This window comes from Pterocles gutturalis, unplaced genomic scaffold, assembly GCF_000699245.1.
Source record: "Pterocles gutturalis isolate BGI_N339 unplaced genomic scaffold, ASM69924v1 scaffold23577, whole genome shotgun sequence".
In the NCBI taxonomy this organism is placed as follows: domain Eukaryota; kingdom Metazoa; phylum Chordata; class Aves; order Pterocliformes; family Pteroclidae; genus Pterocles; species Pterocles gutturalis.
The window spans coordinates 41,482-66,779 of NW_010116149.1; the positions used below are offsets into that span (position 1 = coordinate 41,482).

General features: G+C 42.7%; 2 protein-coding genes across 2 annotated transcripts in view; one reads left to right on the top strand and one right to left on the bottom strand.

Annotated features, from left to right (window-relative positions):
- The window catches only part of LOC104463198 (C-myc promoter-binding protein-like), a 31,743-nt gene extending 27,737 nt beyond the window's left edge, over positions 1–4,006 (top strand). The window contains 7 exon segments of the mRNA XM_010075426.1: positions 21–167; positions 621–831; positions 1,086–1,340; positions 1,653–1,770; positions 2,469–2,631; positions 3,586–3,650; positions 3,870–4,006. Of these exon segments, the coding sequence (XP_010073728.1) occupies positions 21–167; positions 621–831; positions 1,086–1,340; positions 1,653–1,770; positions 2,469–2,631; positions 3,586–3,650; positions 3,870–4,006 (1,096 nt within the window).
- A 4,761-nt stretch (positions 4,007–8,767) lies between these two features.
- Positions 8,768–22,834, bottom strand: LOC104463199 (sodium/potassium/calcium exchanger 1). The gene is made up of 9 exons (XM_010075429.1): positions 21,849–22,834; positions 20,575–20,634; positions 19,624–19,732; positions 13,728–13,814; positions 12,211–12,314; positions 11,360–11,563; positions 10,892–10,981; positions 9,864–10,030; positions 8,768–9,193 (listed from the first exon to the last, which is right to left on the bottom strand). The coding sequence occupies exons 1-9, from the start codon at positions 22,770–22,772 to the stop codon at positions 8,944–8,946; spliced, it is 1,995 nt and encodes a 664-aa protein (XP_010073731.1). The 5' UTR covers positions 22,773–22,834; the 3' UTR covers positions 8,768–8,943.
- Positions 22,835–25,298: the final 2,464 nt, after the last annotated feature.

Genomic DNA, 25,298 nt, shown 5'->3' on the forward strand with positions numbered 1-25,298 from the left:
AGCTTTTGCTTTCCCGGCAGCTACTTCCTGAAGTCCAGCCCATCTACAGAAAACATGCACTTCCCATCACCTTTTCCAAATCAGAGCGAGAAGTCCTGTGGCACTGCAGCTACTGGTGGCCTTGCTACATCTCTAATGTCTGTTCAAGAGGATATAAATTCAAACAGGTAAACCTGCATTTTCTGCATAGAAATTACTCAGGTTTCCTGTGGATGGTCATGTATTCCTTATCAACATAAATAAATTTAATAAGATAGTCTATGAAGAGGAGAAATTGTTTTGAGAGAGGGTGTCCTTGCTGCCTCTCCCTTATCTCTGAGTGGGCCACATCATGCTTTTTCAGCATGCTGTTTACCATTTCATCCCTAATATGAAAGATCATTTAGGCATCTGTAATTCTGCAAATTTTATGAACTCTTTGAGGATATTTGTGTTCGTTGTCAATACAAGGGGGAATACAACTTGCACTGTAGCATGAATGAGTGTGGTGGCTGATAAGGTAGAATTTGAAGTTTCAGGTCAATCATTTGCGGTTTATTTCTGTTTGTGTACATGTTTGTGCAGTCAGACTAAAACAAAAAGCTAAGATTCTTTTTTTTTTTTTCTCCTCTGCCCCCTAGCAAATCTAAGCAGCATGACAATGTTTGTGCCAGAAGTATCCAGATCCCCTCAGGAAGAAGACAAAATACCTCTGGGTCAGAATGTACAAGTCACCCTGTAGCAAGGAGTATCAGTACTTTTGGTCCGTTGGAAGAAGATGAGAAAGAAAACCAGAAGATCAGCCATATCATTCCTACTGGTAGCCTGCCTGCTACTTTGCAAGGACCAACAGTGTGTAGTTTTTCTACCTTAAATGTCGTCTTTTTGTTTTTTTTTAAGTGTGCAATAGATTAGAGAAATTTGAAAGAGCATTAATTAGAAGAACAGAATTAAGCATCCCAAATTGCAAGAAATACTAGCTTTTATTATTTAAACTAACATTAGCTGTGGATTTAGATGTTGATGTGTCTCATACGGAACAGTTCATAAGATTTCGTAAAGATAGTTACATTGCAACTAATGGCAATTTTTCCTTTTTGCCATAGGATTCCTTGGGCCTAGAATGGCGTTTACCTAGTCCTGATCCTATAACGGTTCCATATCTCAGTCCTCTAGTGGTATGGAAAGAGCTTGAGAGCTTACTTGAAAACGAAGGGGATCATGCAATAACAGTGGCGGACTTTGTAGATCATCATCCTATTGTGTTCTGGAATTTGGTGTGGTATTTCAGACGCTTGGACCTGCCTAGCAACTTACCAGGATTAATACTTTCTTCTGAGCACTGTAATAAAAACTCCAAGGTATGGAATTGGATAGGAAATACTGACATGTGAGGAATGCTTGTTTTCCCATATAGGAAGTTGGTTTTATTGCAATTTGATGACTATGTGAGGAGGAGGAGGAAGTTACGATTTTAGGACTGTAGGAAGATGTACAAAATACATTTGCTACATCACTGACATACTGTTCAGATTTGGCTTTCTCTGGTTTTACAGCAGTTTAATATTAAAGTTGTTTACCATGAAGCCTATAGACTTGAAGATATATTTTAAATACAGAAGTCCTTTGTCATGACTTTGTAATAAAATATCTTTATGCATTCTCCTGTTCAGATTCCACGAAAGTGTATGTCAGAGGACAGTAAATATGTTCTTATTCAGATGCTATGGGACAATATGAAATTGCATCAGGATCCAAGGCAGCCACTGTATATTTTGTGGAATGCTCAGAGTAAGCTTTGTTTCTTGTGTTTTTTGGTGTTATTTTAAAGAACAATTTTCATGTTGAACAACTGAAGGATGTGTTTGAAAAAAAGATTTCTTTGTGTATAGTTCTTGCAAGATACATGACTGATTTTTGATTATACTACTTTTTGTCTTGCAGGTCAAAATCGCACTCTTTTGTTTGAGAGTGAGTGTTAAGTTCAGTGTTGCTATTCTAAGTTTGTGTGATTTGTTTTTTTGTTTTTTGGAGGGAGGGTGGTTGTATATTTAGCAGTAAACTGCTTGAACAAGTTTATTTTTCCAGCGTATCTGTTTCAAATCATTGACAAGTGTCTTCAGTGGCTTTTTCTTTATTGGGAGGGGAGGAATAAGAGGGAATATCTTTCAGTCATCCACTGAGCTTACATTGACAGTTCATCCACTTAGCTTGTTTTTTTTATTTTTACAATTTGCGTCCTAAGAATTTTGTTGCCAGTGTTGGATCGTATGCCTGAAAATAGCTCATGACAGTTTTTGAGTTTTCTCTTACATGCTTTTTGTGTTTCCTTAGTTGATATTATTTTGACTTGATGTTTATTGTTCTTTGCTCTCTGCATACATGTCAACATTTTCTGTTTGTGTAGCCTCCCACCTTTTTTTAATAACTTTCTACTTGTCACACAAAAAATATATCTTTATTCTTACAGCATTTCTGATGTTTTTCAGCCCAGAAGTACCCGATGGTCCATTTATTGCAAAAAGATGATGACTCTTTTAACCAGGAGCTCTTGAGAAGTATGGTGAAAAGCATTAAGATGAATGATGTGTATGGACCAATGAGTCAAATGTTGGAGAGATTGAACAAATGGCCACATATTAAAAGACAGAGGTAAGAACACAAACACGCCTAACTGGAGTAAGCTCGGACAACAATAGGGGTATTGTAATGCGAGTTATATTTTTGTAGTGTGTTTATTAAAGAAAAAAGTACTTTCTTCAGCAGTGTTCTGAAGTTTATTACTTAGTCTGGTAAATATTTTTATTTTTTGTGATAACTTTCACAAATTTATTTTAGAAAAAAATTGGAGAAACTAATTTTCACTCAAAAAAAATCCCTCTCCCCTTTACAGCCACCTCTTTTTCTTCTTACCTGTGAATTATGGGAAATCAAGTGTGTGTGGTGTATGTTACATTATTAAATGTTATGTTTTAAAAATGTTTTTAAAATCAAAAAACCTCCACTTGTTCCTAACATGCATGAGTGGATTTCTTCAAGTTTCCAGTAGGGAAAAGAAGGGGAGCTAAGAAGAGAAGTTAAGTTTCATATGTAGGAAGGTATTTCCCATTAGTAGTGGAATTAGTGAAAATTATTTCCTATGAATTTGTATTTCTTTCCTAGATTTACTGATTTTTATTTATAAAAAGATATACAGCAGACTTTTCAACAGCTAGAGCATTGACGAGGTGATTATTTGCTTGTCTGCCTGCTTTTTCAAGTTAATGTAGAAATGCAGAAAATGAAGTTCCTTACCTGTTTGTCAAGCTTGGTGGAATTTAGCTGAGTGCCTCAAGTGCAGGCAGAGGGAAGCATGCCCTTGGGGCATCCACTGGTGTGCTGGAAGCTGCATCAAGGACCTACCACAAGTGATCTCTGTGGGCAGTCCAAGACATTTTCCAGAGGTCAGAAATTATAGTGTTTTGGAGGTAGCCATCAGGAATTATGTTCAGAATGCCACTGTTAAAAAAGAAGCTATCTTTAAATGCTTCAATCTGGTTTTAATGTGAATTGTTTTGTGGTATATTATTGCAGTACATAAATTGACACTTCTTTTAACCATTTCAGGAGCCTTTACAGAGAAATACTATTTCTTTCACTTGTTGCCCTAGGAAGAGATAACATTGATATAGGTAAGTTTTATAAATTAGTCAAATAAGCATAGACGATGAATGTATGCAAACTAGTTTTTCAGCTTCCAAAAAAATCTGTAGATTAGATGTGTGCCATTCTATTGTAAGTGCTGAACAAAAAGGACTTTACAGTTATTTTCTGTTGATGTACTAGCTGTTGTTATATTTGCATTGTGGTTTTGAGCACGGTCTGTAGAGGTTGTTTTTCTGTTTCTGCAGATGCTTTCGACAGAGAGTACAAAATGGCCTATGATCGTCTCACAGCTAATCAAGTGAAGAATACTCATAATTGTGATAGACCACCAAGTACTGGAGTGATGGAATGCAGAAAGATTTTTGGAGAACCATATCTTTAAATATACCTAGATAAGAGGTGATATCTGTGATGTATACCTGTGTAAAATAACCACTTCAGTCACAAGGAACATCTCAGTCTTCAGTGTTCGAGAACGTATGTAGAAACATACCGTGGCAGAAGGCCTTGGAAAAATTAGGCCTGTCTACAGTTGTGGAAATGGACAGAATGAAAAATGGGCTGAATATTATTTCCCTCTCCCTTATCCTTTCTGCAAATCAGTGTGTAGAAAGGAAGATTCTAAACAAAATCAGTTCTTTAACTTGGGACAACATATTACAGTTCCCTTCTTAAAAAAAACAAAGTAACAGGTGGACAGAAACAATGCACTGAAACTAATGTGAGAGAAGTAAGTTCTTCAAAATCTATTGTTTACATATAATATTTGTGATGTTATGAAGAGCATACAAAATTGTATTATACATATTTTAAATTGTTTATAGTAAGTTGATATTTTTTTAATTTTTTTAAATTACTGGAGTGAATTTTAAATGGACTTGCTGCATAAGCAATACAGTGCTTTTTTTTTTTTTGCAGTACACTTCTATTTATAGTAACTTGTCCAGTTACTTTTTGAAGAGTGATTTGTTTTTAAAGCAGAATAGAAAACGTTAACCTTCACCTAGACAGTACTCTAGATACAGGATTTCTTTCATGCACACATGAAAAACGTGTTAACACAGCAATCAGAAGGAAGGTATGGTAAACTTCTGTAAAACTCTACTAATGAACACACTGATGTCTCTGTAAAACACTTCAGTAGAAATCTCCTCTTCCTCTCCTGTTCCCTTCACTCCCCACTCCCTAGTAAAGAGCAGGCATGTAAAGAGTCCTGCGGATGATGTTACGGAATCAGTCCATCTCGGCTGTTGGCATTTGTTAGCGTGACCTCTTTACAGATGTAATACAAAGCAAATTATAGCCTGCAAGAAGTTCTTCATAAACATGCAGCGTTCAGAGTCTTGGTGGATGTGTTTGAAACGCACTAAATATGACATATACATAATGCTAATCCAAAGCTTTTAACTAAAGTACATGCAGCAAACTTGCTCCAGGGAATATATAGGGAATGTAACTTACAGGGGCATATTGTGCATAGTTAAATATACTTAGAATGTTTGGTCTCTATTCATAGGCAAACCAATTTTTTTTTCTGTGAAGAAAAACGCTATGTCAGTCCTTGTGGTGGAGTCATGTCTTTTGACTCATGTTTTCTTGTTCTAGAGATATTAAAAAATGTTCTGTGCTCTCAGTCACATAGCAACTCCTCACCAGAAGGTAGGCTACAGAGAAAAGATCAGAAGTCTTGTATGGAGATGGGAAAACAGATATTGGTGCCCTAAACAAATTAAACCATGCTTTAACAATAGCTTTATTTATCTTAATGGGTTTCCATTTCTAATTTCTTTTAGCTGTTGCTGTTATAATACTCTAAATATTCAGCTGTTACGTTAGATTTTATACTCAGTCTGCCTACCAGCAGGTATTTCTTAAAATCTCTTTAGTTTGCAAGTGTAATCATACAGCAATATTTAGTTAGGCAGAAAGGAGATAAACTTTAAAGCTCACGTTTACTTTATTAAATGAAATGGAGTGAGCCTCTTGGAGGCTTAAATGAGAAGCAATGCTGCTATGAAGCTCTATGTAACCTCCTCCCAGACCTCTGTAAAGTAGTAAGAAGATGCTGCCCTAAGGAGAAAGGATTTAAAATTTGTAGAGCTGCAGGTATATGCTGATACTAATCACAAGATGTGGTCTTGTTGGATACAGCTTTCATTGGGTAATACATCTTCTCTAATTTGCTGCTAATTATGTAGCTGACCTTCTTGAAAGTATCCCCCCACCCTGAGGTGGAGCTAGCAATGCTACACTTACCAACATTTTTCACATTTAATTTATTTTAACAAGTTATGATGCTCTCTTTTGTACTACCACACTTGTAAAGTATTCCTCATGCATGAAATAGAGCCACTTTTTTCACCCAGGTACACGGTAAACAGTGTATCGGTGTAGGGTGGCCACGTACCCCCTTCATTCTTCTGACCTATTGTGAAAACACCAGGTTATTTTTTAAGATATTCATTGTAAGTACCTATTAGCATGCATGTATGCACTGCGCTGCACAGTAGCTACACTGTATTTACCAGGTAAAAGTTGCATACAGTAGTTGCTGTGTATATAAACTCCCCTGCTCGTGCTGTGCGTGAGGTAGCGTTCCCAGCTCTTCGCAGTTCTGTTTCCAGTGCCATTTACCACTTGGGGCAGCCACTGTTTTATCGGACCTTCAAGCCATGAAGGAGAGCAAGTGCTTTTTCCAGAGCTGCCATGGTGTGTTAGAGGTACCGAGCTATGAAGCACGCTTCACGCTTCCTATTATAGTCTGGCAGAAGCGACTGAGCCTGGTCTCTAACCACCTCTCACTTTCTAGGACATAACCCTGCACCTGTGTGTGCTGGCACAGGAAGAGATGCAACACTTGTCATCCACAGCCCACTGTCTCCAGTCTAGTCCCAGCTTAGTTGTAAGTACTTTCAACTGTCTTTAGACTCGTAAAGCCAACAAGTTTGCCACTTCATTCAAATATCACCAGTCCTGCCAGTATCATCAGAAGAGTATATACTGTACCACGAGAAGGATTGTATGTCCATCCTTCAGACAAACAATCGTTCTGTGTTCTCGCATCCTCAGAGTGGCACTCCTGAAGCATTGCTGATGTTTGGCTGGCTGTGCTTTTAAATTACTGTATCATGTAGTGGTTCATCGAGTGGAATCATTATACTTAATGAATTGTTTTATAAAGTCTCTTGCAAGTCAGTCCACTGTAGAAATGCTATAATAAAATATAGTTGGAATAGTGTTCTACTTTTAAGTGGGGAAATTTTCCTCATTCAAGTCATAATGGTCAAAATGTAGGTCCTGAGGTGGATAATTTTTAAGCATCATACAATTCAGTGTTGAAGCAGTTTTCAGATCTCACTGTCCTTTATTAGAAAAGCAATTTGAGTATATTTTCCAATACTGCAAAGATGGATAAATAAAATATTTGAAACATATTTTCAATTTAAAATTTTGTATGAACTGAATTTTCTCCTTTTGTGTACTAAATAATGCTTATGTCAAAAACCTTAAACAAAGGTTTTACATTTGCAGTGCAATATATATTTTACTTTACTTATGGTTCCACTGGAATAATTATCAGAGATTAAATACTGAAATGTGAATAGAAATTGTGCTGTTTCTCTGACACTGCTGTTTCCCATTTTGAGAAGGATTGCTGTTGGTACAGTTACAGCCTGATGAATTAGACTTCCACTGGCAAATTAAATTATTTGTACCCCAAGAAAGATAAAATTCCTGCATGTAAAATCTCTGTATAACAAATGGGAGATGCAACTAGGAATAACAGAGAGGGGGATTTCTGGATATTCTCTCACTGGGATTTAAAAATGGTACTTTGTTAGTCTGCAAGCAGCACTTTTTAAATGAATGGTTGTAGATTTGTAAATATGTAATGTTTAAATTTTATTTACCAAAAGACAGTATGTTGGATGTTTGCTTTGGTTTGTAGTTCCTCTAAAATATGCAAAGTCAGTGTTCACAATGTTAAGTTTTTTTTCTGTCTCATCCAAAAAAGACGTTTTACAGTGAGTCAATAAAAAGCTTAAAATCTTTCTGGTTATTTTCATTAACATTTTATTAGATGGATTAGAATCACAGAAATGTTTGCAACTCTTAACTACATTGTTTGCTCACATGAGGCGTTGTTAACAATAAACCTTTCAGGTTTGTTGATGATGTTAGTGGCATGTTTCTCATAGGTAATGTAGAAGACAGTGCTAACAAAAAGAATTAGTGCTGGATACAATAATCTGTAAGTTTCAGAGATTAGTGTCAGGATGAAAACAAAACTCAAGTAGTTCAACTTCTTGTTGATTTTAGTTTTTGTTAGTGGTAACCTGGTGTTCTAACCCCAGATCCGTTTAGTCTCATTGCAGTAAGATGTAAATCCGTATGACCTCAGACTTGTACTGGTGGCACTTAGCGTAAATTCTAGGGATTGAATTGCAAGATCAGAGATGGATTGAGAAGGAGCCATATGGATAGCTTTCAGGATTGCTCTGCAGCTCTCCAATCCTGTGTTCTTCTGCATGCAGACATAACTTAGTGGTTTGCTTTTTCCTCGAAAACCTTAGTATTACCTTTCCCCCAGCCTTTAAAAGAGCCAGCAAAAAGCCTTTCCTGGGAAGTGCACCACCTGTTCTGTGTGCACGTTCCTGGAGGTCTGTGTAGAGCCCCAGCTCTGGATGCTTTCTGTGGCCTTCACTGAAAGGATGAGAACTACCTCTGCATGGGGGAGTCATGGCAAACTAGCTGCAGCACACACCTCAGGAACTGCCCTGCTCGTTGCTTGTATGCAGTGTGAGGGAGTTCACCTCGGAGATGCGGAATGTGTCCATGCAAGGATTTTTTAAGCAGAGTAGTTCTGCGAAGGCAAGCCACGGAGCTCTGATTCTGTTCTCACTGAGGTAAAGTTCATTGATTTCGGTGAGTTTGAGCAGTTGACTAAGTAATTTAGAGTGTGTGCTGATAATATTTCTATAATGAGTAAATATTCTGTGCTGAAAATCAGCTCCGTTAACTTGAGAGGATCAGCCATACAGAAAACTTCATGCACCTATATCATATCGGCCTTTCCACCACTGCCTAAACATGTTTGTCACTTTGATATTGGTCACTTCATTATCTGATCTTTTCTGATCCTAAAGAGCAGTAGTAGAGGCTGACATACCACTTGAGATTTATTTTTTATTTTTAGTATGTTAAAGATCTTTTATTCTCAGTAAGTTTGTTGTGATTCTGGGTGCTTTTTTCAGTAGAAAATCGCTACCTTAAACCCATTTTGATGCATGCTTACATACACCTCAAAGTGTCCAAATGTCATACAGATACTGGGCAGGATATTATCTTGTCTTCTAACAGCACACTGATAATCAGAAACACAAAGTAAAGAGCAAACATAGTGAGCCCCAGTAGTTTGTTCATTTTCCATTTACATACAGCGATTGAGATAATCACAAACAGGAGCATGAGGAAAAGGAGAACAATTGCACAGAACAAACCATTGCTACTGACTGCAACTGGACTGAGGCCATTGAAGACGGAAAAAAGGAACCAAGGAACTGGCAAACTGCAAGTAAAGAAAAGGTAATTGAAATAAATGTTTTAAGGCAGTTCATTTTCTGCATCGTAACTAAGCAATTTTCCCAAACTGTTACAGAAAGAAAAACAAAACAAAAAAAAACCCCATAGTTGCATTTAGTGTAACTCAGCATAAATCTAAAGTTGCTGTTGTTTGTGTCAAAAACTGCTTTTGGATAATACGTGCACTATCCTAATGCAATCCAAGAATCTAAAAGGGTTTTTTAAAATAATAACTATAAATTAAGTGTCTTGGCATGCTATAAGAACAATGTAAGTCCTGATGCTTTATTGATGAGAGATACAGGCATGGATCTGAGCATTGATTGCACTGGATCTGAATGTCTGAGTGACTGGACAAGTATCCTGTCTGTAAATCTTCAATGTTAGCCAAAGATTTGCTGCATTTTTGCCTTGAAAAAATCAGTAATTTAGTGTTAATTCAGAATTAGGTGAAGATAGTGTTTAAGCTGCAGAACAATGACCTGAACTATGCAACTTAATGTTCGCTCTGCTACACTAAGTTACAAAAATCTGTCTTTCCTGCCCTTCATTTAATTACAGTTAAAATGCAATTAATTAAGACCCTGTTTGGCATAAAACCAGCTTGCTTTGTGTTTCAGAAGAAATGCATCTTTTAGCATTGAACTAATACTCACCCAACGGTGATATCGAAGATATTGCTGCCGACGGAACTGGAGACAGCCATGTCACCTAAGCCTTTCCGGGCAACAATGACACTGGTGATAAGGTCAGGGATTGATGTTCCTGCTGCCAGTATGGTTAACCCCATAATTTCCTCTGATATCCCAATTGTTTCACCAACCTAATAAACACAAAGAAAGGTGGGTAGGGCTGTTAGTTTTGGAATGTAGAATTTAATTGCTCTGTGCAGTCTTTTAGTTTTCATGCCATATTTGAGTTAAAATATTTTAATCCCCTTAAACATGGTCGCATTTTTTCTGCTTTATAGGATGAAAAGTTAAATGTGTATGTTGAGCTCAGATTTGCTCTATAGCGTAGGGCATCTGATCACAGCGTTTCCAAGACTTAAGCAAGGTGAAGTCAGGTACAGCGCAACTCTTCTGTCCTAAGTTCACCTCTTCTGGATGTCTTCTACCTTTCCCTCTCCAAATGTAACATCAGCTGTGTATGTCCGAGAGCTTTGGGAAATGACAGTCTTTGGATTTATGGCTTGATCAGCTATGCTGTGAGTGTGCAATATATCACTAAATACAAATTGTGGGGCTGGTTCTACAAGAGGTGAAGTATTATTTCCCAGAACAGCGGATGAACATTAAGGCAGTGGGAGTTGAGATCATTTAGCAGCTTCCAGAATCAGAACCTGTATTCTCCTAGAATTTTAATTAGGTAAGGGGTAATTATGTTCTGCACAGAAGGATTCATCAATGAAAAGGCAGTATTAAGATAAATCTTGATGGCACTTTTCCTTTCACTGATGCACAAATTCCCTTGGAAGCTCTTGAAAAAGAATGTCTCTGTCAAATCAAAAAAGAATGAAATTGAAAATTCCCTTTTGGGTTCTAACAAAACAAAGTTTCTACTGCTTTGATGGATGACTGCAGCTGTAATTCATCTGATAAAATGCCACAGTGACACTGTTCCCTCTCTTTCCATCTACTTGTTCTGAAATGGTTTATTTGCAGAGAGAAAATAAACCCCTCACCTGATGAGCCCACCACACCATGAGGTAAGAGAATACAGCAATCCAGATGATGGATCCAAAAAACGTGAGCACAAAGAATTTTCTGGAGTCCTGTTAAAATCAAGTTTGAAAAGAAAAACAGGGAGAAGTTTCAGGAAAGTTAACAATCCCCAAAGAAAATTATTCACCTGAAGCACTTCACTGCAATCAATTGCTTTAACATGGACCCTGGTCTCTCTAATTGTATTTATTTTTTGTCAGCTTAATTAGATGACCAATACTTGCTGGTCTTTTCTGGTTTATTAAATTCAGTCTCTGGAACCTGTGCTATGCTGCAGCTGGGGCTCCTGTCCCACTCCCAGCAGCATTACCAGCACTTTGAGTGTGCAAAGACTCTGGACATGGAAAAACAGTACTGGGGACTCTTGCTGAGAGGAAACCTATAGTTCTGGTAATGAACCCAGTAGCAGAAGGAAGATAGATTCTTACGGGGTTTCTAACATCAGGTATAGTGCTCCAGAGAGGGAAGATGATGGGAAAGAGGAAAAGGTAAATTGCTTGTTTTTTCCTAGTTTCTGGCCACTCAAGAGATAAAGGCTCATCATTTTCTTCATCATCATCTGTGCTGTCATCATCGCTGTCTTCTTCACTATCAGAGCTGCTGCTTGCTGAGGTATCGCTGTCTGAAGAGGGCTGTAGATCAAAAAAATAAAAAAAAAATACAAAAAAGCCAATATATTTTCACCCTAACAAGGAGCTGCACAGCATTTACTCACCAGGGCCCTGGCAGAGGTCACAGTTGTAACGTGGCTGAGGCAGCCACAGCCCACATTGTGCTCTTGTGGGACAAAATCCAGGCAAACCCTAGCTGAGTGCTGTCTGACTTGTATCAGTTAACTAGAACCAACTTTCAGATGAAGTTTTGAGACAAATGAAACATTTACTGTCCGTTCTTGAAAACTCTTCCTCATTAGAACAATCAAATTCTATCCATTGAAAAGAGGGATGAGGGAAACAAAACAGAAATGAAACGAGGACAGGCAGATAGTCTCTCTTCCCTTATGCTGGAGCACCCCTTTGACCTCAGAGTCATTTGAGGAGAAAATACTATACAGTATCAGTTGCTGTCATATTTTGGAGCTGATTTGTCTTTGTAATCTGAAATATTTCAGCTAACACCTTAATATATCTCATCACTATGCACACAAATTATTTATAGTTGCTAATTACGGGAAATGGATTGGGTCCTATCCCAAAAGCTCTAGAGAGGGAAGAATCAAAGAATGTGTGCAGTTTGGTCTGGACTAAGCGTTTATTGCCTCTGATACTTATTTCAATACCTGTCCATCTTGCGGTATGTCTGCCTTCGGTTTGTCTTTGCTGGGTTCAGAGTCGCTGGCAGGAGTGACCTGGACCGTGCTTGGTGTCTTCTTCTCCTCTTCTGCTAAAAGGGGTAAGAAGGAAAACTGGTTTCAGTCGTGTTAGCAGCAGGTGGTCACCTTCCCCTTGACCAGCAGGGAGGTTTGAGCTTCCTACAGAAATCTGTGGTGTTTCATGTTAGGCCCAGGCTGAGTGCTTACATTGTCTGTCTGTCCTCTCTGTCTGCTGTGGGTTGTGATTAGTAGTATTCTGGGCAGAATCTGGCCCACCTGGTGCAGAACGAATCCTTGGTTCTCCTATATCTGCAACTGCTGTGAGAGGCACATGCGTAGCAAGAGGGAAATAATAATTATCTGATCTACAAATGATGGGTGTTTCTTGGTTTCAGTCTGAAGATCTTATTCCAGCCATCCTTAAAAGCCAGCAAGGATGTGCAGCTTTGCTTCCCCCTTTTATTCTAGTAATGCATGGCATTCTCCAGGGAACTGATATTCTTTCAGGCTTCTGAGAAATTACTGTTAGGTGCTGCCAGACTTTAATCCCTAATCGTTTGGTAGGGATTCAAATGCAAATAAAGTGCTGATGCGTACAAGGAAATAACTGCAGTGTCCTCTGTGCTGTTCCTGTGTTAACCTGCCCAGCCCAGAGGAACACAAAACCTCTGTACAGAACAATGCAGAACCACGGGTAACACAGAGCAGAGGCGAGCGGGAGAGCCTGGCTCTCTGCTCTGTCACAGCAGGGCCCTTCTCAGGCTGGTATTTTCCTCGAGTTTGGTTCCATTCACAGCAGTGAGGCCCTATGTTGGGAGGCACTCAGGGTGCTTGTGGAGGTGGGACCTTCCACACAAAAGTCTGCTTGTCCTTCAAAACCTTCCTGCCAGGATAGCCCCATGTTGTAGCACAGGCTAGCTGCTGCCTCTGAATCAGCTCAGAAAGCCTGGGTATCAGTAATGATACAGAAAAAAACAAAAACTATGTAAAAGGAGGATGCACAGACCCTGAGAATTGATATACACAAAGTCGGTGCAGCTTTTCTCTCTAGAGGAATCTTTTGTGCTCTTCTGTGGACGTGCCAAATTTCCGAGCTGGAATTAAGGCACTTTGTTTGAATGAACACCTCATTTGCAGAATCTACCAAAGATCAGCAGCACCCAAGTGCTGTCTGTAATGGCCTGAGTTCCCCTCTTCCACCCTCCTGGTGGCATTTTACTCTACATCCTTGTAGTGCTTTCTGTGCGGATGCTGTCTCACTCACCACTCCCAGACTCCTATGGGGATGGCTTTTATTGCCCACTGTTGGCGAACATCGATTGATTTCTGCTGCATAGCTATAGCAGCCATCTGTGACCAGTAATAACAGAAAATTAGTGCTAGACCACAGTGTTTCTTTGCCAGCCCTGGGGTGCTGAGTGCTGGGAAGGTGAGGGACTGCAGTGCAACAGAAGGCAAACAGCACTGACGACTCTTGCACTCACCTTCTGGTTTGGATCCTTGGCCAGCCTGAGTCTCTGCTTTGGCCTTGGCTATGGTGCTCAGGATGTCAACCCTGTCTTTAAATTTCGCTGTGGGTGAGAAAGATGCATTCATCAGCAGCTGTCAGGTCTGCAAAGCCCTGCCTTACCTGCCTCCCCCCAACGCACGCCCTCACTTGCCCCATTCCCCTTGCAGGGATTGCTGTCAACGCTGACTTGTGAGTTGTCTTTCTGGCAGCGGCCCTGGGTTTTGGCCACTGCTAGCTGAACCTAGCTGTTCTATTTAAATGCTTAGTACTATGGTGATTATCCCAGCAATATGATAGATAACTAATACTTTCATATTTAAAAGATAATCCAGAGGGAAGAGAAATCCTTTCCAGTTCAGTAATACAGGGGATATCTGCACCCTATAGGAAGTAAATGCAGAAAGAGCAGAGGAGGAGTTTTGATGCAATTTAATTTTGTTCGCAAAGGACTGTTTTGTTTTGGTTTTGTTTTGTTTTCCAGGCTAGATTATGTGTGAGCTAAAAATGACACCTTCCTTTTGCCATGTGGCTGCTCAAGAGGCTTTACTGTGCTGCTCGCAGCCTGGCGACATGATGGTAAGGAAAAATAAAAACCTTTTGTGTTCCAGTTATCCGGAAAATGATTGATTTCTCTCAGTAAATGTGAGTGTCTCCTCTGCTGGAGCTGATCTAAATTCCTGGTATCCAGGTTCAATATGGTCCAGGCTCCCCAGGAGATCATCCTCACCAGCAGAGTGCCCAGCCCTGTATTTCTGGGACCGCTGAGGACTTTCCACTGTAAACCATGCTCTGCTCAGCTGAGCTGCTTTGTTATTGTTTTACAATGAACTGTGAAGCTGTGTGCATCTCCATAGTTAGGGGATACAGTGAGGTGTTGTGCTCAAATACCTTAACTCCTACTCTTATTGAAAATAAGCGAGTCATTGGCGCAAAGAAAAGCTTCATTTTGCTCTATTCTGTATCCTCTGTTGAGCTGCCTACCCTCTGAGGGTCACAGTTTGCACCTGGACAGTAGCCACAAGAAATTCTCCATGCCTGGCTGGTGTGGGGGGCTGTAAATTAATTTCCTTTGAAAGTTTTATCACACTGATTTAATCTACTGTACTGTTGACTGTGCAACCTGAACGTGCTGTTGTCATTTGCCTCAAGGGCAGGGCTCTGCCAATTTATTCATCACCGTGATACGGTGTTAATGGAAACAGCAGGTCCAAGGCCCTGAGCCACGCAGGCAGAGCTGCCGTTCTGAGCTGAACATCATGAAGACCGTACATCCAGGAACTGGGAGCAGCTCTGACATAAAGGCTTCTGGGTATGAGTCCTATTCTGGGGTGATTCCTGTTACCATCTGACAAACATTTTTCACCAACTGGGATTTCCACTGAGCACTGGAATGGCTGGACAGGGATGAAACTATGAGGTTCTCTCCTTTGAAAGGCTGCCCAGGACCAAAGACCCCGACTCCCTGTTTCCATGCTCCTTGTCCCCCTACCAGAGGGGATGTGAAGCACTTTGCATCATTCCCCCTCTGCCAATGCTAAGCTCAAGCACAGCCATCGGTGCAGGAGGTGACCTTTTGCTTCCAGTCTCCTCTAACCCCTGGGCAATGCATCTTGCTGTTCAGCTTCTCCCAGAAGCTGTTGCAAATGCTTCTGTCAGCAGGGTCAGGGCGGTCAGGCTCAGTCTGAAAGAGATTATATAAATTCAAGCTCCTGGCTTGCTGCCCTCGCCTAGGCTGCACAGGCTGTGAGCGCCGACCTGCGCGGAGCCTGCGAGCATCCCTGTGTCAGGATAAACAGCTTAGGGCCAGGCCCCTATCCAGTTCTCCTGAGATCAGCCTCATTTAAAAAAGGTGTTAATTCCTCTGACACACATTTCCTGCAGGATGGACTGAGACTGGAGGAAGAGTTGGCGATAAGCTGGCTGGATCTGCAGGTCAGCATGGGGAGGGAGGATCTGTCAGCTCAGTCCTTGCTGGCGCTGGGGATTAGCTGAGCAGGGCAGCGTGTGTGGTGCTGTGCTGGGCTGCCGCTCGCTGCGGGACTGCAGTCCCCCGGGACATTTGCTGTGCTGGTAACTCTGCCCCTGCTCTGAGAGCCCATCGCATGGGATGTGCCTGTGGCCCCAAGATGCTCTTCAGGAAGATTCCTGTCCTATAGATGGACAGTATCCAGGCTGGACTCAAGGTGGCAACTGAGCTTCTACCTTGTGTTTGGCTCATAGGTTTCATTAAATCTTCAGCTCTAATATTTAACAGGACTAACATGCAACATGAACAGCAGGAAGGATTTTTTTTTCTTTAAAATTTGGCATGAACCTGGAGGATTTGAGGATGCTGCTGTCTAGAAGTAGACATTAAAAAAAAAATCTCACCACTCCTTTTTGCCCCTTGATATCATAATTCTCTTAAAACAAGTGATTTGATGCTAATGAAGCAAGGAGAAACTGAAGCTGCTTTTAGTCTTCTAGCTCAGCTGTAGCCTGCAACACTTTGCTGCTCTGTTCTGGTTTAATTTCCAAAATCATTAGCTTGTTAACTGGGGCATACTGAGGGGAGACAGCTCTGATGATAACTTTGCTGCTGGAGCCTTTTTCTTCATTCAGGACTAAAACAGGCTTCTGTTTTCTTCCCTGTATGACTAGAGTTTAAAGAATAATCTGATGGTAAGACTGAAGGTTCAGGAATGAGAGGGTTCCTCAGTTTTTCCAAAATCCTTATTCCCTTTAATTCCCCAACAGTTCTCTCTGGTGTCTGTCTGGAAGATCTTGAAAAGATCTCATGTTCTGCTTCTACACAATTTTAGATAAAGTGCGGAAAAGACCAAAGTTGCTAGAAATTCCTCATTTAAAAAAAAAAAAAAAAGGCACTTTGAAAATAAAGCTTCTATAAAGCTTCTATCAAAAATATAATTCAGTATGCAATGCAAATATTAGAACTTCTGAAATAAAACTTCTAGTCTCCTGTGGACAGAGAAAAGGACATAAGGAATGATCCCTTTCTAATAAAAGAGAAAATAAGCATTCTGAACTTGGTCCACTGTTCAAATGAGAAATTCTGTTTCACACAAGGGGTGTTGCATTAGGAAGAGTGAACCAAAGTTTGTTCCAGATTTCTACTTTATTGCTAAGACCTCTGCCTCTGGCAGCTGGTTTGGAGGCCCAGTGCTGGCAGTTTTTCCACATTTTGGACTTTTGCTGCCCTGAAGCCACTTCTGCGCTGCCCAGATAAAATGCAAGTGCAGCATAAAGAAGGAAACTCTACAGAGATCCTCATTTCAGTAGGTGAACTTAGGAACTGCTGAGCAATAGTTGGCAATCTTTTTCTTTTGTAGAGTGTTCCTTCCCACAGCCTCTAAGTGCTGATGCTACAGGCACTGGCAAGAAGGAACAAGGACCCTTGAGGGAAGATAAATTGCTTTGGGATCATCTTTTATGTTGCAACGTAATTACAGAAATGTGTCCGGTACAGCCAGTGCTGCACACGCTGCAAAGAGAAGGACTTTGGTGGTGACCAGAGAGAAGCAGGTACCTGGCTGTCCTCTGGGTGCCAGAGGGCTGCAGCACTCTTAGCACAAAGGCTGAGCTTGCGGTCCTGGCCTGCTTTGGTGGCTTCAAATCCTTTTTCAGAGTCATCCTGTGGGAGTCACTTCAGCTTTTTGGCCAAGATCCTCAAGGCACGCAGGTTCTTCAGTCTATTCATAATGATTCCTTTTCTCCAGACTCCCTTTTCTTTAGGTATGAATTTACCAGGGTAAAGACTGTCTCCTACGAGATACGCAGCCCCTGGGACAGCGGCTCCTTGATTTTAAGTGCTGTGCTGTTGTAACCTCAGTAACTTTCTTTATCGTTCTGTTTTCTAAGGAGCCGTCTCTGTTCTGGCAGTGTGGAGTGGAACAGGCACGTACCTGGGGTGGAGGTTTTGCCCTTACCTCAGTGGCATTATTACAGCAAAGAGTCTGAGAAATAACAATCTTTTGGAAAGACTGTAGCCCATCCTGTTGTGAATACTAGACTTGCTCAAGTACCTGTGGTCACACTCCCATCTAGTGGCTGCTGCATACAGAGACAGCAACCCAAAGCCTGCCCAGCTGAGAGCTGTCTTTCAGAGAAGATCCAAACTGCCTCCCCAGCCCTGTTTATTCAATATTCACCAGTTGTGGCAATAACAGCCTCCTTAGCAAGGCCAGTGGCTTACAGCCGCACTGAACCCCCCTAGCAGTGTATTCTAAGCTGAACTGGTTGGGGCAGCTCTGGAGAGCTCTCCTTGGCCTGGGCTGGCAACCTCAGCCCCCTCCAAATCCTGCTGAGGTCCCAGGGGTTCCCCAGACCCCCAGACCAGAATGCCAAGCGTGTGCTGGGCTGGGGTGGGCAGATGCTGCATAAGAATATTTAGAGGTGCAGGAAGGATGAGAAGGTGCCAGAGGGTCTCTGAGGGGCATGAGGGGCAGCAGTCCCTCAGGTCTGGTACCTCCTGATGCTAAAGGTGATGGCACGTCCTCTTGTAAGGTTTTGGGTTTATCCTTGTGCTGCTGATAGCACCTTTTGGAGGGGACAGGAGGCAAGGGCAGTAGAACAAACCCTGATGAGTCTGTCTCGTGTTGGGCTACCATTAGTAACATGATGGGTGCCTTCACTAAAATTGGTCAAAGCAGACACTTATCTGTCTTGGTGTCCTTATCAAGCCGCCTTTGTTCCCTCGCTCAGTTTGTGCAGCTGGGATTTTGATCTGGAGAGTCCTTTTTGTAACCTCTGCGATAGGCATGAGAGGTGTTGATCTGCTTAGCTTCAATCTCTCTTTGAATGGACAGCAGATAATCTCTTTAGAACAAGTAGGGCAGTGGAGGGCTGGGGCATGTGCTGAGCTAGAAAAGAAAAGCTAAAAAAAAGTATTTTTTTAATGTGCTTCACCATTTCTTGGAAAATGAACTTCCACAGATTAAAGCTGATACAAAGCAGCATGTTAAAAGTTTGTGTATAAAGACCCTGGGTCTGCCTGGAGGTGTGATTTCTCTTCACTCTGACAGTTTAAAAGAAGATGTCTTAGTCCTGAGCCGATCAGCCCTTGGCCCTGAGGAGTTGGCCCATTGCCTGCAAAGTCCCGTGGGGACAGTTTTACCATGGCAGGGATGGTACCGCAGTGTTGCAGGTGGGCTTCTAGAGGTGCTCAGTGTTGGTCTCAATCACGTATGGATTGGCTTAACCATCCTAATTGGAACTTCTTGAGTGCTTTAGATCTCAGCTGGCATCTTAACCACTGGCAAAATGATAATTCTTCAAGAGTTTGAGCTTCTTTTTCCTCTTCTTTGGGTTTTTGCCCTGTGAGGGGCTGTGTGCCCAGCTGGGGAGCTGTACAGGTCACAAGCTCTCCCTGTGTTCATTTTCCCTTTGTCAATGAGACTGATGTAGACTGAGCAGCTCTGTTTCAAGGCTGGGGTGAGGTCTGAGCTAAGAGGAAGGAAGATGTGACATTCTGCGAGATGGAGGAAGCCTGTAATGCATGTTTGCTGCCCAGGCTGTCAAAGACAGCAGACAGGGGACTGCAGTGACCGCCAGCGCTTGCAGGGACCCCCAGCAACAGCAGCTGCTCCACGTACCTTCATCCTCCCTCAAGCAGCTGCCACCACAGCAGTAACCAGTTTGGCACAGGTGAAGTAGATACAGCAGGGCCAAAACGTGAGGAGTCTGTCCTTGCAAGCCATGCTATCGAAGGGGTACATCCCCCTGCTGCAGAGCTCCCCACCAACATGATCTGTGATACCCTGTTTCAAGGAGGAGTTGCTGATCCCCAACACCCTGACATCCAAGGGCTGTATTCCCAGTTCAACTGCTCTGGGTGCAAGCCCCAGTCCCTCAGCTGTGGAGCTTTCACTCACCTTGTGCCAGGGGGTCCAGGGTGTGGATCATGAGCTGGAAGATGGTGCTGCGCATTTGGGAGTTGTGCAGGGAGGCGGAGCTGCTGCCTCGCTGTAAGGCTGACCCGGGCTACGGAAAGGTACAATGCAGCAGTCAGTAGCAGTTTCCTCCTCAAAACACCTCCACCGCCTCTGCCCTGGGGATGCATTTATACGGAGGCTGATCTCCCCAAGGCAAGAAGCAGCCTCAGCATGGATTTTAACCAGCCTCTGCGTTCAATTCACAGGATGTCTGTCAGTACCAAGTGTTTGCAGCGAGAGCCAGGCTCTCGAGATGGCAGGCCAGCCTGTCCTGAGATAAATGCAGCGGGCTCACGTGGAGTCCAAATGAGCTTTTGACTGAACTTTAATTAGTACAGGTAGGTTAAGTGCACAGCATCCATCTGAGGAAGCTAACACTTGTCACCTTGGGTACAAATGCAGCCACTACATCAGACAGGCCTCTCCGTGCAACGGCTGGCCAGCCACAGAGAAGGCAAAGTGTCAGCAATTTATCCAGGAGAGAGGAAGGAGCTCTTCAGTGTTTGCTATGGGGAAGGACAGACCCTACTAGCCTCTGCTTTGGGAGCTCAGGAGGAAAACTGTCCATGAAACCAGGTAAGAAAAGTCACGCTCTGAATTTCTCCATGTCTGTTTAAAGCATAGAATGAATAGCGCTCTGCCAGTCAAATCCACTTGGGAAGCATGAGCTGTTTCTTAGTTTTTGTAAAAATTCCTTTGAGGACACAACTCAGCCAGGTGTCTTCCTAAGTAAGCTGTGGATATTGTGCCAGGCATGGCTGGCTCTTTGCACAACATAGGATTTGGTGCAAAAGTTTCTTCACACAGGAGTTGACACCTTTATTCATGACCTGACATGGGGAGGGGTTCAAAACAGTGACTTCAGATCCCTGTAAGGTTGCTCAGACCTACCTGCAGCTTCCTCCCATCTGCTGGCTTTGTTCCTTGATCTGCCACTGCCACGCTGCTTTTCTGCATGCAAGCAAGAACAAAAACGATTGAACACCGCTACCCCTTCCCTTGCTTTTTCAGGATATAATGACAGCTCTTCAGGCTACCATCTGCAAGAAAGTGGGACAACTAATCCAATAGACTATGGATGCTACCACAAGAGCCAAAGCCTTGTGCTTTCCCTAAACCATGTGGCCTCCAAGAGAAGCAGGATTCTACCTGCAGGTCCTCAGTGATGATGGAGATACCTGGAGGTGGACTCAAATGGCCTCTACCTGATTCCTGTAGCTAGAGGCAGCCCTAGATTTCATCTCCAAACATCTGTACCCTGACTCATTTTCCAGCAGAGGCAGAGTGAAGGTGCAAGGGGGTACTGCTTTCCAGCATTACTTTCCATACAGGTAATTTATTTTTCCCAAGGGTTAGGTCCAGCAGCTGTTATGCTACTATACACTAGTGAGAGTTCTCTGTAAACTTAAAGTGCACTTCTTTTTTTTTTTTTTCCTTCAGTCTGAAGGGCTGGGCTCAATTTGTGACGATTCGTTGAAGTATGTGTATAGCTGCAGTATCTTGCACATGTATTTATTCCACTAGAATGCAACACATGAGCTTTCATCGAGCCCTGGCTGAAAGACAGACCAGGAGAAGGAAAGAAAAGCACTTTCTCGATTTTTGCACCACTTCAACTATCCTCACCCTGTCTCCTTTCTCTCCTTAAATTATGCAGAGTGCCGAGACCAGAAAGGCCAAAGCATGACTGGGTGCCAGCGACACACATCTGACTAGTAAAGCATGCCAATGCCAGAGGACAATGTGACATTTAATGGTCTCTGCTCCACAGCTGGCAGCAGCACAGGTCAAGAGGACAAAGAGGCAGTAGGAGAGTTAGGGAGGGACAGAGAAGGAGGACGTGGGCAGGCACGCTCAAGAAGACAAAGCCCCAAGCGTTCTGGAGAACATATCCTGGATAACAATTATCCTAGATAACTGACCGCAACGGATACCGCTAGTAATGGCAAGGGTAGATCTCCCTTTTAATGGTGTTCCCTAATTTCTCAGAATCTTTGCTATCTAGATTGCATTTCCCTCATTTTATGACCATAATTATTGACCAGTACCTGTATAGTGAGGTTTTGTTTGAATATGCACTCTGGGAAGGAGATGCAGTTTTTCTTTGTGGTTTACGCTAGAAGGAATTATTTCCACTTTGCCCTCTGAACAATAAGGACACCAACCTTCCGTATATGCTCTGCTGATGCTGCCTGCACAGCAGTTAGCTTCTTGCTCAGCTCCTGCTTTACCCATCGTTCTAGGTACACGTTCTGTTTCATGGTGAATACGTATGTGGCATAGGCAGTCAGTAAAAGGAGGCTTTCCCACCAATCAATGACACTGTCTAGGAAAAACAGGATGAGCATCAGTAAGTCTACAATGTAGAATGAGATGTCTCTAAATAAGGGCCACCATGTCAGGTGGAGTATCTCCCTTGAGAAGAGGGCACAGGTGCCAATGACAAAGAGGATATTAAACACCGCTGAGCCCACAATGGTACCGATGCCCACATTGCTGTGGGAGATGAAGACACCTATGAGGGAGGTGAAGAGTTCTGGTGCTGATCCACCTGCTGCCATGAAGGTGGCTCCAGCCACATCTTCAGAGATCTGCAACTTCTCTGTGATCACTCCCAGGGCTGGGACAAAATACTCATCACATACTATGGCCAAGGCCACAAATACATATATCATGCCAAAGATGTGAAGTACAACCCACCCTTGCCTGCGTTCTTCCACACTGAATAGGTCCTGGGGATATTCTCCTTTGGATTCATGTGGTGGCTTTCTTTCTGGGTAGTTTTCACTGACATTTTCTTGTTGTGGTGTTATATCCACTGATGTAGTGATGGGCACAGTTGGCTCAGGATCCACATAAACACAGTGTCTTATTTTGGTTGCTGCTGTGACATTGCCTGTTAGGACAGTCTTGTTGCTGGAGAGGTCCCTGGAGGTCCCTTTGACAGGGTCTGTGGGCTGGGGTGCTGTGTGTGGCGCTGGAAGGGCAGAGGGGCTGAACTGGAGCTGGTAGAGAGAAAGGACCAACACTACAGCAAGCAAGAAAAAGATTCGGTTCCGTTGTAGCCGCCTTCTCCGTGGTAAATGCATTTCCTAAAGGTTCAAAAATCAGAGCTGTGTCCAGAAGCCACTGAAGACTTCTCTTGACCAGCAGCTTGCAATTCCATCCACTGTTGGAGTTTCTAGCTGATCCTAAGCATCAGGAGTGAAGCTGCATGACACAAAGTGTAGAATCCTGCAAAAGAAATTCTAGTGTAAAAAAGAAAGTACTGCAACTTCCCACCGTGAGGGTAACACTATTTCACTGACTGCTTTTCTATTTTTCCGTAAAAAGAAAGGGACTTAGATGAGTAAGGTCAGATCTAGATTCAGGTGTCGGTCTTTTTTTTTTTTTTTTTAACTGTAGGCTGTGCTGATTAATAATCACAGGTTTGGCTTAATATAGAGAGGAGTTGGCCAAGACAGTCCAATCCGAGCAGAACTCTGATTCCACCTAATGCCCGTATCCAGGAGCTATTAAGGGTTGTGTTTTCACTTGAGTCCGGTTGTTATTCTGTAACACTAACAATTGGGTCTGTGCTCTGCAGAAGGAGAGGATATGGTTTCTATCAAAAGAAGCTACTTTAAATTGCTAGAAAAGATGATGCCCTGAAGACGCGATCATGCTGTTAAAACATCCTTCCACACAGGCAAGTTATTCACCTAAGTAACCTCAACAGGAGGATGAAAACTGCTCAGCAGTTCCCAGCCCTGCTGCTCCGTGGCTCTCCAGCCTCGCACTCCCACCGAATACAAATCAGGCAGCGCTGAGCTTTTGTCTTTCAGTTTGAGAAGAGCAGGAGGAAGCTTTGGTTCTAGTAAAACTGAGGGTGCTGAGCATCCATGTGTTTCTATGGCTACATGTTTTCAAGCCTTTCTGCAGAAATCAGAACTGGTAAAGTGGAACTGTAATCATACCTTTTATTAGGGGATAATTAACGTATCTTGCATAATTATTTGAACAGCATTTAGAAAGGGAGAGAAACTGTAACTGCCAGAGTGACAGAGCCTGCAGCTGTGACAGTATGGAGACAGTGATTTGGGACTGGACAGAATTTACCCTTCAGCACTGCTTGAAGGTTTTACATTAGAATATCATTCTTTGTGGATTACTTTTTCCCCCAGAGTGGGAATGTTACGTTATTCTTGAGCTGGATGTGAATCACAGTTCTGTAAGCCATTCTCAGATAAGCTCTTCCTGCAAGTTAGCACACACTTACCCTCTTGCATAACACCCAGTGAAGTAATCAGCCTAAATTTTTTGCAAGACAGGCATTATTATCTTCTTTTAAATAGTTGGGAGGATCACTAAGGCAACAGTAATAGAGGGTCATGGGAGTACCTAGATAAATAGATGATATGAGCTTTGCGTTTCATACGTAAAAAGAACATGAACGTGCATATGGCAGAATTGCGTAATATAATGCGTATAACAAATTGCACATTATTAGAAAATAACCCTTCCTCACAAAGAGAGTAAAATGAATGACACGGAGAGAACAGAAGATGTATGTACACACCCCTACTTAAACACTGTTTTTAATTCTCTCCAAAATGAGTTGCTTGAAAGACCTTTGGCAAGCAGAAACATATCCAAAGCCAGGATCAGCTGTAAGAGCTCTCCCACCTTTCACAATACCTGGCCAGCAGCCTCTTTACTGCTCTAGTCCTGTAAGTTTAGCAGTTCTTTTCCAGACTCTGTTGCCTTTCACAGGTCAGCTCCTGATCGACCACTTTCCCACTGGTTGGGCTGTCTCAGCCACCAGAGATCCAAAGCAATGACACAAACCCCCACAGCTTACCTTCCAAAGATGCTGTTCAAGAGGAAGAGGAGTACCGATGGTTGACCGTGGTGCTGGGAGCTCCTTTGATACTTAACAGCCAGCTGGGAGATGCTGTTGCAGAGGCAGGCAGATGGGAATGATCCCATTTTCACAACGCCTCCACTAGCGCAGTTCTAATACAGGAGAGGGTCAGGTGTGAAGGACATATTACTGGAGGAATAGCCAATCCAGTTTAATACCTGCAGTCCCTAAGAAGATTAAATAGTATTGTATAGATTTGGGTCTATCTCTGAAGCCAATATCTTTGTCTGCTACGACAGGTTATTCTCAGTAGGAGGGCAGGCGATTACATCCATTACAAACCACCAGCTGAAAGCACCAACTGTGCAACACAACTCATTCTCCCGCCAGCTAGGGAAGAGAGCAGCGGGGGTAAATCACACCCTGCCTGGAGCAGGGGCTGGTTAAACAAGACAACTTCCATGTAGCTTCGTTTTGAGGCACCTCGTCCTGCTGACAGGCTGGCCCAGCAGCTCCCCCGGCCTTCGCCGCGATACGAATCTCCTTTGCAGTGCCAGAGAGAGGTTCAGGACTCCCTGCCTCCTGGAAAAATCCCCTGGCTCCTGCACCACGGCCACGGAGGCAGAGGGATGCTGCAGGGCCCTGTCCTGGGCTGGCAGAGGATGGGGGCCGGGAATGGTTCTGTTCCAGTGGCACTGGTGTAGTGGCAGGAATTGTTTTCTCGAGGGGCACTGGTGTGGTGGCAGGAATTGTTTTCTCGAGGGGCACTGGT